The following is a 13,914-nucleotide window of genomic DNA, read 5'->3' on the forward strand; positions in this document are numbered from 1 at the left end:
GTACTGTACACATAGGCCATGTAGTGCTTCCACAAAGTGGAAAGCAATGTAGCTAATAATTTAGCTACACTAAATATACCCAATCAAATACATTAAGGCAATCACCGCAAAGGTGGGTTTAAGTTGCAGGGGTGAGTTTCTGTTGTAACAAAATGGGCCATATACAGCACATACACATGCTTCTTTAACCCTCCAAAACAATGTGATTTCTTTTTTAAAAGTATTTTGTGCAAATTTCTAAACCTTCTACCCTTTAAGGCAAAGAGTTTCCATTAACAACAAGGTCAGAACCCAGCCTTACATTTGCCCCAAAACAATTCAATTTGCTACAATATTTTCTTATAATGTGCAGAACTTCATAGTAGAGGTACTGGTTCCCCAGCATCTACTGATAAAATTATTTAAAATAAACAAACATAAATCTTGAAGAAAAGAAGGGACCAGAAAAAGCAGCTTCATTATACGCGTATAGGTACAACTACTAGTGAGACTTGCTTAATGCAGAAGTTTGATTCTATTTTTTAGAATCTTAGATTTTACATAAATAAGCTTTGGTTCATTCACATGTCCTGATCAAAGCAGAAGACTAGTTGTCATCATTAGGCTTGAGTTCATCAAATTCCACAATCAGTCTCTTAATATGAGACAGCTTGCTGTGGAGATACTCGCATCTCCTCTTCTGTTCATGGTAGCTGGGATGAGACTGTAAAGATAAAATGAAAATTAGGACACAAAAACACTTCTGCAGAAGAGTTCAGTATTTCATGTCCTTTGCTTAAAAATAGACTTGTGCCAGTCTCAGTGACTACCACATCCCACAAGTCTGCTGTTACACATACCTGTGCTAATGCCTGGTACTCTTCTATAACTTCTTCATGAAGTACCTTCAAATAAAAAGAAAATTAACAATATTTCACTACTAGCAGAAAATGTAAATTTACATAAAATACTAAAAATATACTCAGTTTCACCACCACTCTTCTGCATTGCAAAAAATAAACCCACAGCCCCCTGTATCACACTAGATCTGAAATTAAACCTGTAAATAGGCAACAAAAGGAGCATGTGTTTCAAGATGCCCTTTCAGAAGTTGCTCACACAGTTGTCTGTGTTCACAGACAGCTCAAACAGGTGGAGTTTGAGGGCTGAACAGCTTTTCGCAGAGTTTTCTCAAGTGTCAAAACCTAGAGCTAATCCACGCAGGGTCAGAGCACATATGCAAATTCTTCGAGTTTTCCCTTTGTCTGTTTGCACAGAACAAGGGTTTTTAAAATACTCAAAAATGCATGCGCAATCTGGCCAACAAATAAAAGCCAATCAAAATCCTCAGTGCACACAAAACTGAAGAACTCTCATATTAAACATGTGGAATTTGTATGTCCAAACCAGAGCAGTCCAGGCTGGAGATCCAGAATATCAGATTTTTAAATTCCTTTTCTGCTAAAATCATAGCTAGGACCAGCTACCTGTAAGATGGGTAAGTTGTGGATACAGATTTAGATAAATCTCTAAAATCATGGGGAAGAGAGGGTCAAGGAAAGCTCTGGGATTATGGATTATTCCAGTCTTCTTCCCCATCTGTCCAACAGCACACCCTCGCCTTGCCTGGATGCTGAGGTGGTCAGCAAAGTCTGAGCCAGTCTGGTAGTTCCAGCTCTGTTACCCAGTCTCAGACACTGAACCTGGCAAGTCTTTTAAAACTACATCTGTAAAATTTAATAGATATGAGGGATCTGCCTGTGTTGAAAATGTGGACTTTTGGAAGGGATAAGAGGGAGATGAAACACTTTTATCCTCCTTTACCTGATATTTTTTGGACCCTGGAGGAAGGTGTTTCTGTTGTTCATCAAACCTCATGAATCTCTTAGTGATACTCTCTATCCAAGCATGCAAAATCCTGTATTCACCATACTCTGCATAGAAGTCTTCCTTGTAACTCTCGCATTGCTCTTTTGAGATGATAGCTGTGTATTTCCTAATGGAAAAACAAGCACACATGAAATTTTCCCCCAAGTACGTAGTGAATATCAAGTCTAGATACCCAAGATTTAAGTCAGTTAACTGACTGCTTCTATGTGTAAGCACACATGCTCCAAGATAATTTATTTAGGTAATTGTAGAAATCTATCATATTTTTGTGACATTTGCTAATATTTTACTTTATTCAGAAGCTACACAAAGTGTAGCACATTTACAAAACATTAGCAGTCATTCAAATATAGAATGACTAATAAATGCACCAGCTTCAGTTAAAGAAAAGAAACTGCTAGATTATAATCTCTTTCTATGAAGGTTAATTAAGTTACATTTACTTTTGAAAATTCATTTAATTACATTTTTCATTTTTGTAAGGGATTTGATTTAAGGAGTTGGATGCACTTAGATTTTTGGCTACATTTGTGCTTATAAGTAACAGTAAAGCATAGCTAATGATAAAATCTGATTATTTTATTGAACACCAGTTCCACTGCTTCCATTTAACTAAGGCACTTAGTGAAATCTGAATGAAAACTTGATGAAATCTTGCATGAACCCTTTTTTCTTTTTGTTTTGTTTTGGTTGGTTGGGTTTTTGTAGGGTTGTTTTTTTTTTGCGGGGGGGGTGGTGGTGGTGGTGGTTTTGGTTTGTTGTTTTTGTTTTTTTTTTTTTTTTTTTTTACTTTTAGAAATGGCTATTGGCTTCCATTCTGGTGGAGCCCGTCCCTGCTCGTGGCTGAGGAGTTAGAAGTGGATGGTCTTTAAGTTCCCTTTCAACTCATACTATTCTATGATTCTACAATCCATCTTTAATATCAGATTATATCAAATAACCATATCCCTTACTCCTCAGTATCACTGTCCTCCACTGATTGAGAAACAGACAGCAAAAAGCTGAATCTGTTCACTTTCACCCAGCAGAGGCTGAGAATTAAATTTGAGTTCTCAGACTAAAATATGAAGTACTAAACTGCTTCTCTGCAGTGCCAGACTTTCTTTCAATCTTTCCAAGGAGCATCACTAACTGTATTAAATATGAAACAGGATGCTACCATGCTGTCTCCTACCATGCTGTCTACCTTAAAGCAGACAAAAAATGCAGCGAAGTTCAAGTTCTATAGAGAGGCCTCACCTCCCTTGCTGATGTGATGTTACGCCTCTGAGAGAAGCTGGTGAACCTGGCAATTCAGAGTGTTTTAGGAGACCAACAAAATTGTCCGCCCTTCTCTGTACTGTAAATATGACAAGGGAATTCAATGCTCCTGCTTAGGCCCATTCTGTGCAATTGCACAACTGGGAAGTGTCAGACTTATCCTGGCTTTACCTATCATGGTGCTCATTTCAGCTCTGAGCATTGAAGGCCTGTCAAAAATTCAAACTAAGCCTTCCAAAGGAGAAAAGAGCTTTATATTGGCCCTCACTGTGCCAACTCCCTCTCCTCCCCACCTCCAAAAAAAAGAAAAAAAAAACAAAAAGCATTTCATAGAAATTCAGGTTCCACTGACCAAGTTATTCCATTGCAGCTTTCTTCAACTTTCATGTTTTTAAAAATGGTCACCCATAAAACAGTAGGGGAAAAGTTCAGACATTTGCATGGGAATTTGCAAAAGCTATTTCTCTGTTTTACAACAATAAAGAAGAATCCTCCTGACAGAGAAGTTTTAACATTCTAAAAATGCGTTTAGGCAATCAAATGATTCTGTTATTAGAGCTATTTCATTTAAAGCAAGTTCTTTAATACTTGTCATGAATAAAAATCTTTTTTTTACATAGGAGGTAAATTTTAACTTTCGGGAATGCTAATATGATGTGCGACAACTTGTTAAGGAGCTAAAATTAAACTTACTGCAATGTCCCTCCATAACTTTATAGACTGCATTGTACCAGTCGTTGTAGATATATAACATTTCACAGTCAAGTTTAATGCATTTTTACCTTGCTTTGTAGTAAAAATTAAGCAGCTTAAATTTAAAATCTGAATTGAGTTTTTTTTAATTTATTTTTCTTTAGCTTTGTGGTCGGCAATTCTGTGGTGAAATCTGGTATTTTGCTGTAGCTTCAAGTTAGTCAGTGGCCATTTTATATTAAAGCTTTAGTAAAACCTTTGATGGTTAACTCTCTTAAGATCATATACAGGCTTTGTCATGTTGGACTTTAAAGTTTGCCTTCTTCCCTCCCAACTTTTCCAGCTTAGGCACACTAAGCAGTAAAAACACAAAAAAGATGTTCAAATTTATGTATTGAGTATTTTAGTATTCAGCTTTCCTTCTGTACTGCCTCACTTCTTAAAAGAAAACAGTGCAGGTTCATATTCCTTTTTATTGTGTTCTTGAAGAAGAATTAAATTATATGTTTTGTCTTCTAAAATATGTTAAAAATTCTTTTCAGCACTTCTATTCCCCCACAGTAATTAAGGGATGACAACCTCAGAGCTTAAAACTCACAGATACTCAAGCAAAGTAGTAGGGTGACTTAAAGGAGCTTGTTATTATTCTAAAATTACATTTTGGTAATTTTTCAATTTTGTAGCTAAATGAGAGCTTTTATAGGTGACTTTTCAGCTGCTTCCATGAATGGCAAGAGAGTTAATTGATTTTACTCACGTTAAGTAGTCTGGTTGTTCAGTTGTCGGGAAAGGAGGATATGTGGAGGCAGTGAGAGTTTCTTGAACTCCTACAGAAAAGCAGAATATGACACTTGTGGTAAGCAGATTTTTAATATTGCCAAACAGTACCAACCTGATGGGCCTGAAAAAAACCTTTACAGCTTTATTCTCACAGTGAATTACTTGGAATAAGCTCTATATGTTAATAATAGAGCCCATACAACCTTCTCCACAGTAGGCAGTACCACAGTTCAGAAAATGGCACAGCTACTTTGTTCTACAGGCTTTGTGCTATTGCAATATTAACCTGAGGTCAGCTATTCTTATTTGAAGACATGCAGCATCTGCAAAGCAATTCAAGTTATGTAGCAACAGATGTAGCTGCGCACAAGACAACAGCATGATATGTAAATATGTATGTGTCCTGGCTTCAGCTATAGCAGCCGTTTTTCTCCTTCTTAGCAGCTGGTGCAGTGTTGTGTTTTTGACTTTCAGCCTGGGAACGCTAATAACACCAATGTTTTTGGTTGCTGCTCAGTAATGTTTACTCCGACCAAGGAGTTCCTCAGTCTCATGCTCTGCCAGGGAGGGGAAGCCAGGAGGAAGCAGAGACAGGACACCTGATCCAAACTAGCCAAAGAGGTATTCCATACCGCAGCATGTCATGCCCACTATATAAACTGGGGGCAGTTACCTGGAAGGGATAGACTGCTGCTCAGGTCAGGCTGGGTATCAGTCGGCAGGTGGTGAGCAGTTGTATTCTCCTCCCTTGTTATTTCCCTTATCATTATTATTATTGGTGGTAGCAGCAGTGGTTTGTGTTACACCTTAGTTATCTCAACCTGTGGGAGTTACATTCTTTTGATTCTCCTCCCCACACCTCTGGGAGCCGGGGGAGGAAGAAGAATGGGAGTGTGTAAGCAAGTGGCTGCTTGGTTCCGAGTTACTGGCTGGGCTTAAACCACAACAGCCTGTATTTTTATATATACGTATATATCTATCTATCTCAACATCCAGGTTCCAGCAAGAAATACAGTAGAAAGCTAAAGTTCTTTTCATGCCATGTTTTTATCCCTTCATCCCTGCCAATTACAGATATCCAAAATTACATTTAATTTCAACACTCTTCTAAGCAGGAAAGTCAGTAGCATTGTATACGGGTTGCTGGCATTCAGGCTTCAACAACCTGCAATAAAGACTTGCTCCTCATTTACAGCAATACATGTTCCAAAGTTATTTGCCCTTGTAAACTGCTCTTCTGCTCTTTTAAATGTCCTTATGAAAGCATGATATACTTAATCTCTAATCCCTCTTTTTAAAGAAGTGTTTCAGGAGTACCCTGTCTTTTTGATAAATAAGAAAAATAGCTGCTGTAATGAAAAGTTAGTAGGAACAGGAAGGAACACTCAGTATCTTGGTAATATCTCTTTGCTTTACATGTGGGGTTTTCTGGCAAGCTTAAAAACCATATAATCCTTTGTACTCATGATTAACTTGCACTGACACTCTGTAAACACAGTGTTTCTGCTAAAGCTCAACCACTCTTGCCAATCTCTAAGGTACCTGAGCTTTAAGTCATTGGGAGAAAAAAACAGGCATCATGGAATGTTCCACTTGATTCTTCTGCTTTAATATTAAAATTATATGGTATAGCAGGAATATAAAAAGAAGTGTAAAAGTGGGAACAAATTTTGATGCAAATGCCAGCAATAATATTAATAGTCACAGTATGTACAATACAACTTATGCAGACAATTTTGCTCTGAGCATTTAATTTCAAAAAATTCAAGCGCATTTCAAAGCTTCGCTGTAAGCACCAACTTGAAATATAGTACAAACTTTTCCTTACCTAGCTGTTCAGAGTTTTGTTACTAGCTTCTGGAGAAAGATGCTCACATGTTCATGAATTCAAGCATGAATATTTTCAAAGCAACCTCAAGCCGTGTGGGCACTGTGTAGTATGTCCAGGGTTGATGTGAAAAGGCCATCTTAAGGTACCTTTATCTAGGAGTGCAACAACACTTTGAAGAGGCACCCTGCATACTCTACAGATGCCTCCTACCTGTGATAGGAAAGGGCTAAACCTTCTGATTTGTAAGCTAAACCTCTGAAATTAAACACACGTTTAACAAAGGAACTGAACTCCACCCTATTTTCTGTGTGCTTATGTGTTAAGAAATCATGTATTCTTTGTGTGTTTCTGTTTAACTTTTCAATGCCATTTTAAGTGTGCACCATTTCTACATCTTTTGAAGTAATAAATTCTGCAGCCAAGGTGGAAAGGAGCTTACAGCACAGTTCAAAGCAAAACTCTGCTAAAAGTACATGTCAGTTTATGCAGGTTTTAGACTTCCCATGAAATGGCAGAGTTTAATGAATATGATACACAGTGAAAGATATTTATGTCATAGAATCACAGAATCATAGTTAGGGTTGGAAATGACCTTAAGATCATCTAGTTCCAACCCCCCTGCCATGGCAGGGGTAGATCATGTCTGATCTACGTGTTTCAGTAAACTAGTATGCAGTAAATGTGTGACATGTTTTTATTTTCAGCATGCAGACTTTAAAACCTGCTGATGGAAAAAGAGTAAGTTTCAGTGAACTATCAGTGTTTTTCTAGTATCTAGCTCTTCCCTTTAACAAGTTTCTGCCCACCACAGCAATCCATTTAAGATTTCTTTGATTTAATGGTTTTTGTATTATGCTGTGAGAATTCTTAAAAATTACCTTAATTTTCAGTAAGAATCTTCATGACTATAAAGCTGGGATAACGGCAAAGCAAGTGAAAAAGTGACCACTCGTCTTTCCAGTCCCTAGATTTACTGGTGCTTTTCACCAGGGCTACCCATATAGTAGTTAGGAAAAGCAGTTTATTCACCTGAATCCAAACAGAAGGATTCTTCCAGCTTGACAGTTTCTTCTTTTCTAATGTCTTTCTCCTTCTTGCTCACACTCCCAGTGTCCTGCATTTTGCTTTTGTCCTTCTGTTTTTTTACTTTTTCAGGATTTTGGTACCAAATCGCATACTTCTCTCTTGCAGACTTGAGAGACTTCACCCGCACCACAGCTGGTGCTTGGGTACCCAAAGGAGTCTGAGAGGTGTATTTTTGTTGCTGGTTCTCACAGATGCTACTGTAATTTTGGCTGAAGCTGTCCACCAGCAAGTTGTTTGTCCCCCGACCATCAGAGGTGCTGGGGGAGCTGGAGCTGATGGTCTGAGGAAGGTTGTAAGTGGAAAGCAGTGGCTGAGGAGGAGGAGGAGTGGTGGCTGCAGGGGTTATAAGCAGTGGATGGGCAGTAGCGGCTTTCTCACTGGAGGCCTGCAAGTGGCCACTGCATGCTGGCTGGACTTGACTGTTCAGGTGAGATACCCTCTGCATCTCGTTTATCAGAGGATCAAAAAATTTGTAACTCAAAAGTGGTTTCTGTGATAATATAAAAAAATATTAAAAACATTATCAGAATTAGGTTTTGCTCCCATTCTGAAAAAGAAGTATTTCTGAGCAAGCAGTTGTTGAAAACACATCTTTTTTTTATCTATAAGTAGCTGTCAAACAAGGAATTACTGCACCTTATTACACTGTTTATTTCATTCTTAAGTTTCTAATCTTAGCAAGCTGTTTTTCAAATCTACAGCTACAAGGTTTTGGGAGAAAGATGCTCTTTTCTGCAGTTCTATCAAAGGGTTCACCAAGATGAGGAGGCTCAGTTTGTTTGTTTAGGTACTGATTTTCATTTGGACATACCAGGTTGAGAGTCAGCTTTTGCTGTCACACAGCCATATTATTTCCTGTATCAACCCCAAGAAGCAAGCAGCATTGTGCTTATCAGAGAGTGTGAAGTGCAAATCTGGTAAGAATAGGTAAAAGCCTGAGTTTTACTACAGCTGTCATTCAGCTGGTTCTCCAGCTGAAACATGTTTTTCTCTAGCAAGTACACACTGTTGATGTACAAGGGGCAGCTTTGACCAGGACTGCCAGCCAGTTGAAATAAATCCAGAATCTGTAGAGAGGCAGGTGTAAAGAGGTTGTTGGGACCTGCACCATTTAATGCCCTGACAGGAAGAAAGTTAGGGTTAAAAAGAGGTCTGCCATCCTTTTTCTATTTAAACGTATCATCTCAGTGGTAAAACACTTTCCATACTTCCCAACTTAGGGCTGTACGCTGCAAGCACTGAAACACAGTTTTAATCACAGAAGGCATCAAACTTTTCCTTAAAGTAATACTTTCTTTTATGCAGAGTTTTGCAAGCTTCTTCTGAAAGGGTTTGCGCTGTACTGTTGCATTGGCAGGAAAACAGGACATACACATTTAAGTCTGAAAAAGTTGGGGGAAGGCAGATGTAGTGCATGCTGATTCAGATCTGGCTTTTCACACCTGGGAAACCCTGAATCAAAAATGGGTGCTTAAATCATGCCTAGAGGGAGAAAAAAAAAAATAAATCCCTCCAAGTGGATTACTACTGTAATTTGTCCTTTCACTAGGCTTTCTTAAAATAGTAGCATAAGGATATAGTAGCCTACATTAGCACTGGGGTAGTTGGTGTCAGAGATCAAGGTGTGTTTACAAAATATCGTGCAGACCTAGGAATTGTTTATTTTTCTAAATAAACATTTAAGGTAATAAGCATTCTGAAACAGAGAACATTAAATATAGTAGTGCTCAGGCTATGTGACCTTTTTTGCAGCCTTTGACAGTACAACTATCTTAAAAAAAATAGTAATTCAATTAGAAATAAATGTTCCAGTTTTTCATGTGTTAAGAACAGCATCAGTGCTTCACATCACAGTTTTTACACCACTATAAAGTGTGATGTCTTAATACATTGTAAATAATGTTAAAAAAATAAAACAAAACAAAGTACCTGAGAAGTTGATGGAGCAGATGTGTTAGAAGTTACAGAAGACTCTGAATTGCTGGTGCTGGTGGCATTCTCAGATGGATTTAATTTTCTGCAATGACAACCCAACATTTCAGGTTATAAGGCAAAAAAAAAAAAATCTATGTTCTTTCATTACAGGGAGGACAGACATTCATTTCCCATTTTTTTAAATGGCTATTTTCCCTCCCTTAGAGACTGAACTTACCTAGAAAGTATTAACTCCAATGACTGTTTATCTATTTCACTGTATCCAGGCCAATCTTTCTGAATTTCTTTAAATAAATAACCCTTCAGAGAGAAAGTATTATCCTTTGGGTTCAGGTTGGCTACCTACAGGCAGACATTTAAGAAAATAAAAGTTCATTATACCTAAATGCAAGCTACAGAAAATAAGATTGGTACTGCAAAACTTGATCAAATCTCAAATCACACACCAGTTTGGGTTTTTTTCAGATGTGACAATCAAAGTAGCTTTCAGATAATGAGTGCCAATTTTAAAAAATGTGGTCAATTTGGTATGTAAAAATTTGGATGTCAGAAAATGCCAAACTGCTGCAAGCATGTATGAAACATACTCTATGAAAATCTCTCTCTGCACCATGTGTCTGGCTTTTTATCTTTAAAATATAATTAAGAATCAAGGCAAACTATGCCAAAAATTTAAATATTCACTGCATGAAATACATCAATAGGCCAAGGTTTTTATTTTCTTTTTTTTCCTTTTTAAGAACTGAAGTACACTATCTTCACATACAAATTCAGATTTCTCCAACTTCAGGAGGACACCTGCTGTTCCCTCTACACTGCTATACTATGATGGCAGAGCACAGACTACCTGGAACAATGCATGTCTTCCATCATTCCATTAATGACCACAGTATGTCATCATTTGTCTTAATATACAAAACTGCATCTCTTTCTCAAGTGCCTGAGTGACAAGAAACTATAGCTTTCTCCTGAACAGTTCTATGCGGTAACGAGCACTAAGCTTCTTCATTTATCCCATCAGTTTTAAGACATATCAAAGTTTTACGGACTGGGAAAAAGTAACTGCACTCATCTCTAACAAGTTGCATTTTGACAATGAGATTTAGTGCTAAAATGTTTAAGGAGGGGTGTACAGGCCCAAATGAACTTTTCTATTTTGGAGACACAGGGTTGATTACAGCAAAGTACGGCCATGAGAAGGTCGTGTGTATGCCTTGCTACCTTTGAAAATGAAATGGGTTTATATCTTCAAATAAAAAGTAACTCAAGAAGTTAAAATGAACTAGTAAAACCTTGAGACCATTTACAACTAAAGTGGTGGTTTAGACTTCTACACCCAATACCTGTTCAGACTTTTGAAGAAAACATCAAAGAAAAACAGTATCCTATCAATCTGCCCCATACAAAACACAGAATAACATATCAATACACCACCACTACCACTTGTCATGGCTTTGCTTATTTTTTTCCCTCCAAAACATGATAAATAATAATAATTCATGTCTATGTTCACATCTGCCTGTCCCCAGCTTAAAAAATAATTAAAAGTAACAAAGATACCCTGAAACCATAATTCACTTCTTAAAAACAGAACTGAAGGTGTATTCTAAAAGCAGGAAACCTGTGCATATTCGATCTTAGCAAGTTCAGGCTGCTGCTTTTAGATTTATACAAAAAGCCTCATTATTAAGCCGAGAGAAACTGAATAAAAAATTATTTCACACAGTTGAGAGAATGTAGTCAGTTTCTCTCAGTTAAGCAGCTAAGCAGTGCAAGTAAAGGAGAGAACAAAATAAGACATTAGGAGCAACAAAGCTAGAAACAGTTAATTATTGCCTGCCATTCTAGCAAAATCAAAACACTCCCCAGAACTTTTCATTCTTTTTTGCCTTTCCTTGCATGGACATGCAGTTTAGGGCATGTGTATAAAACAAGGAGCATTATGTACATTGTTTATTATTTTCTAATTTAAACATTGGAGTCACACAGCTCAAAATTACAATTATAAGACTAGCAGGAAGGAAAAACTGCTGGCACAAACTCCATGGTCTCACCTGCTGCAGGATAATTCCGAGGGAATTCTTGTCCTTTTGGTTTACACCATCTTTCTGCAAGCGAGCAAGTAACTCTGGTTTCTTGTAATTCTTCAGTGCCAGTAAGTGAATCACCCTGTCCCTGTATGGTCGCTGAGAAACAGCAGTTACTGTGCGAGTTTTCCGTATCATGTTTGCAGGGTTCATAGGAGTTGATCTCTTCCTGACAGGCACAAAATCTGGAATGCCTTCTGGTCCTCTTTTAACTGGTAGTCTTCTTCCTAAAGCAACAACAACAAAAAAAACCCACACAAACCCCCCCAAACATAAACAAGACAAGGAAGTTAATATTTACCACATAAACTCTGAAAATTGTATTTAGTTAGCATTTCAATATCTATTAGAATACAGGCAGTAAAGATGCATTGAGCTAGGCATTAACAAAGAAATATTCAATATTAAAAAAAGCTGGCAAATGAGCAATTGATTTGTACCTGTAGGAAGACAACTTGATTATATGGGTGGGGCTTTTATTATTTTTCCAGTTCATAAGCTCAAACTCTGAACACCCAAAACAAGGCATTCTTTTTAGATGAGTACTCTAAAGTATGATGCAAAGGTCTTCCATATAATTAAAAAGATTTCCTATTAATGTCTAGAGAGACCATGTCTACAGAATTAATTGCATCACTGCTTAAAGAAATTAATGACGCTTAGTGTTAATCACTTGAGTTACCGTAAGTTACACCACATTTTAAACTGAGATGTTGCCTTATTATTAAATAAAATCAGGTTTGTTGGGAACAACACAACAAAAATTTAATAGTTCCTGGCTCCAGGGCCAGCAAAGTTTTAAAACATGGCCTGCATAGTGCTTTGGATCAAACTCTATAAAAAAATAAAAAAATGTGTTTCACAAGAGAAGGCACAATTCAAGTACTTGCAAGTGATGCATCCAGAATTTAAAAATAATATCCACCAACCTGAATTTCAGTTTTCCAGAAAAAGACACAAACTTCTCTACCCTGTGTTTTTAAATAGCATTTGCTATCAGACAAAAAAAGGTTTCTCAGAATACTACAGAAAATCTTTGTAGTAAATATTGTTTCTAATCCAACAGAGGATGTAACACAAACCAGGTATTTTTCCAAAACCAAACATGAGGGATACTTGCTGAGTACTGGTGAGAAAATCCAGAGCTTGCTCTTTTCTATCAAACATAGAGACTGAGCTGTGCTTATGTACTTAGTACATGTCCCTAGGAATAGCAAAAATTTGTTCCATTTTTGCAGTGGAGGCCAAACCGTTATAACCTTTCCACCCTGCATGCTCCCTGGACTCTGCCCTTCTGGTTTTCAGGAGCAAACCTCATCATGCAAACACACATGGTTACATTTTTTAGAACAATATGAACTTGTTAGTTGTTTACTGAATGCATTACAAATGTTTTGACAAGTTAAATTCAGTGTAGGTACACAAAACCCTGGCACAGACAATAGTGTAAGCAGCATTCAAACAAAATACCTCTTTAAAGTCATGTCTCTGACTCACTTAATCACCCTGAAAACCCACCCTGAAAACATAACCAAACATTAATATGATTAACAACCCCAGTTCCAGTTCCTAATTTGTCCTGCATGAAGCATGTTGCAGTCATCCTTGTGACCTAACAACAACTAGACCTCTCCTACCTGAGAACCTCAAAGCCAGTCTGAAACAAAAGTACTCTAAATATTGTAACTGTCCTACTGCCAGTCTTCAGACCCAATTTATCTAATGTTAAATATTCACTTAAGATCTGTTTAAGCCACCGACAAGAATCATGCAGATGATTCAAGTGTCAAATAGAGCTTCCCCAGTGAGACATTCTGAAGTACATGAAAGTGGCACCTCTTGCATTGCCATTAACTAGCAGTTCAGAAACACAGTGGAAGCAGTCCCAGCTCCACATCCTGGTATCAACCTGTGCTGAGCTCCCTGGGTGTCAAGGATACACACACCTATTTTTGTATCTCCAAAAAGCTGTGACGACTCTGGTTAAAAACACTCTGGAGTACAGTGAGGAAGAGTAAGCATTGCACCACGACTCATCACTGATGTCTGTGCTGGCAGAGGACTGCAGACACATCCAGGGAGAGCCTGTGTTACTTAACAAAGACGGATGGGGGTGGTTCAGCTTGCTGCTGTGGGCAGGACCGCTGCTGCCTGTACCACTGAGTGCCTGTTAAGACAGATGCTTACCTTGTGTCTATCTGCAAGCTCCTCAGGGAAATGTTTTGTGGAAAACGATGAAATCCATGGGACAATGGCAACATTACCTCACTTTAACTTTTTAAACAACAACAAAAAAAATAAACAAAAAACCTAAACAAACAAACAAACCAAAACAACAACCAAAGCCATGGTCTTGTGGTAACAGTTACTTGT

At 37.7% G+C, this 13,914-nt stretch overlaps 1 protein-coding gene across 1 annotated transcript in view; it reads right to left on the reverse strand.

The window, feature by feature from the left end:
- Window positions 1-531: 531 nt before the first annotated feature.
- ELL2 (elongation factor for RNA polymerase II 2) overlaps window positions 532-13,914 on the reverse strand; it is a 30,026-nt gene continuing 16,643 nt past the window's right edge. Inside the window, exons 5-12 of the mRNA XM_061445313.1 lie at window positions 11,509-11,768; window positions 9,672-9,796; window positions 9,449-9,536; window positions 7,463-8,009; window positions 4,580-4,649; window positions 1,804-1,975; window positions 840-884; window positions 532-703 (exon numbers count right to left, since the gene is read on the reverse strand). Coding sequence (XP_061301297.1) covers window positions 587-703; window positions 840-884; window positions 1,804-1,975; window positions 4,580-4,649; window positions 7,463-8,009; window positions 9,449-9,536; window positions 9,672-9,796; window positions 11,509-11,768 — 1,424 coding nt within the window. The 3' untranslated portion in view covers window positions 532-586. The remainder of the gene's footprint in view (window positions 704-839; window positions 885-1,803; window positions 1,976-4,579; window positions 4,650-7,462; window positions 8,010-9,448; window positions 9,537-9,671; window positions 9,797-11,508; window positions 11,769-13,914) is intronic.

The sequence above is a fragment of the Pezoporus flaviventris genome, unplaced genomic scaffold, assembly GCF_033815535.1.
Source record: "Pezoporus flaviventris isolate CSIRO_AGI_PZ_B2104156 unplaced genomic scaffold, CSIRO_AGI_Pfla_v1 ptg000004l, whole genome shotgun sequence".
Classification (NCBI taxonomy): Eukaryota; Metazoa; Chordata; class Aves; order Psittaciformes; family Psittacidae; genus Pezoporus; species Pezoporus flaviventris.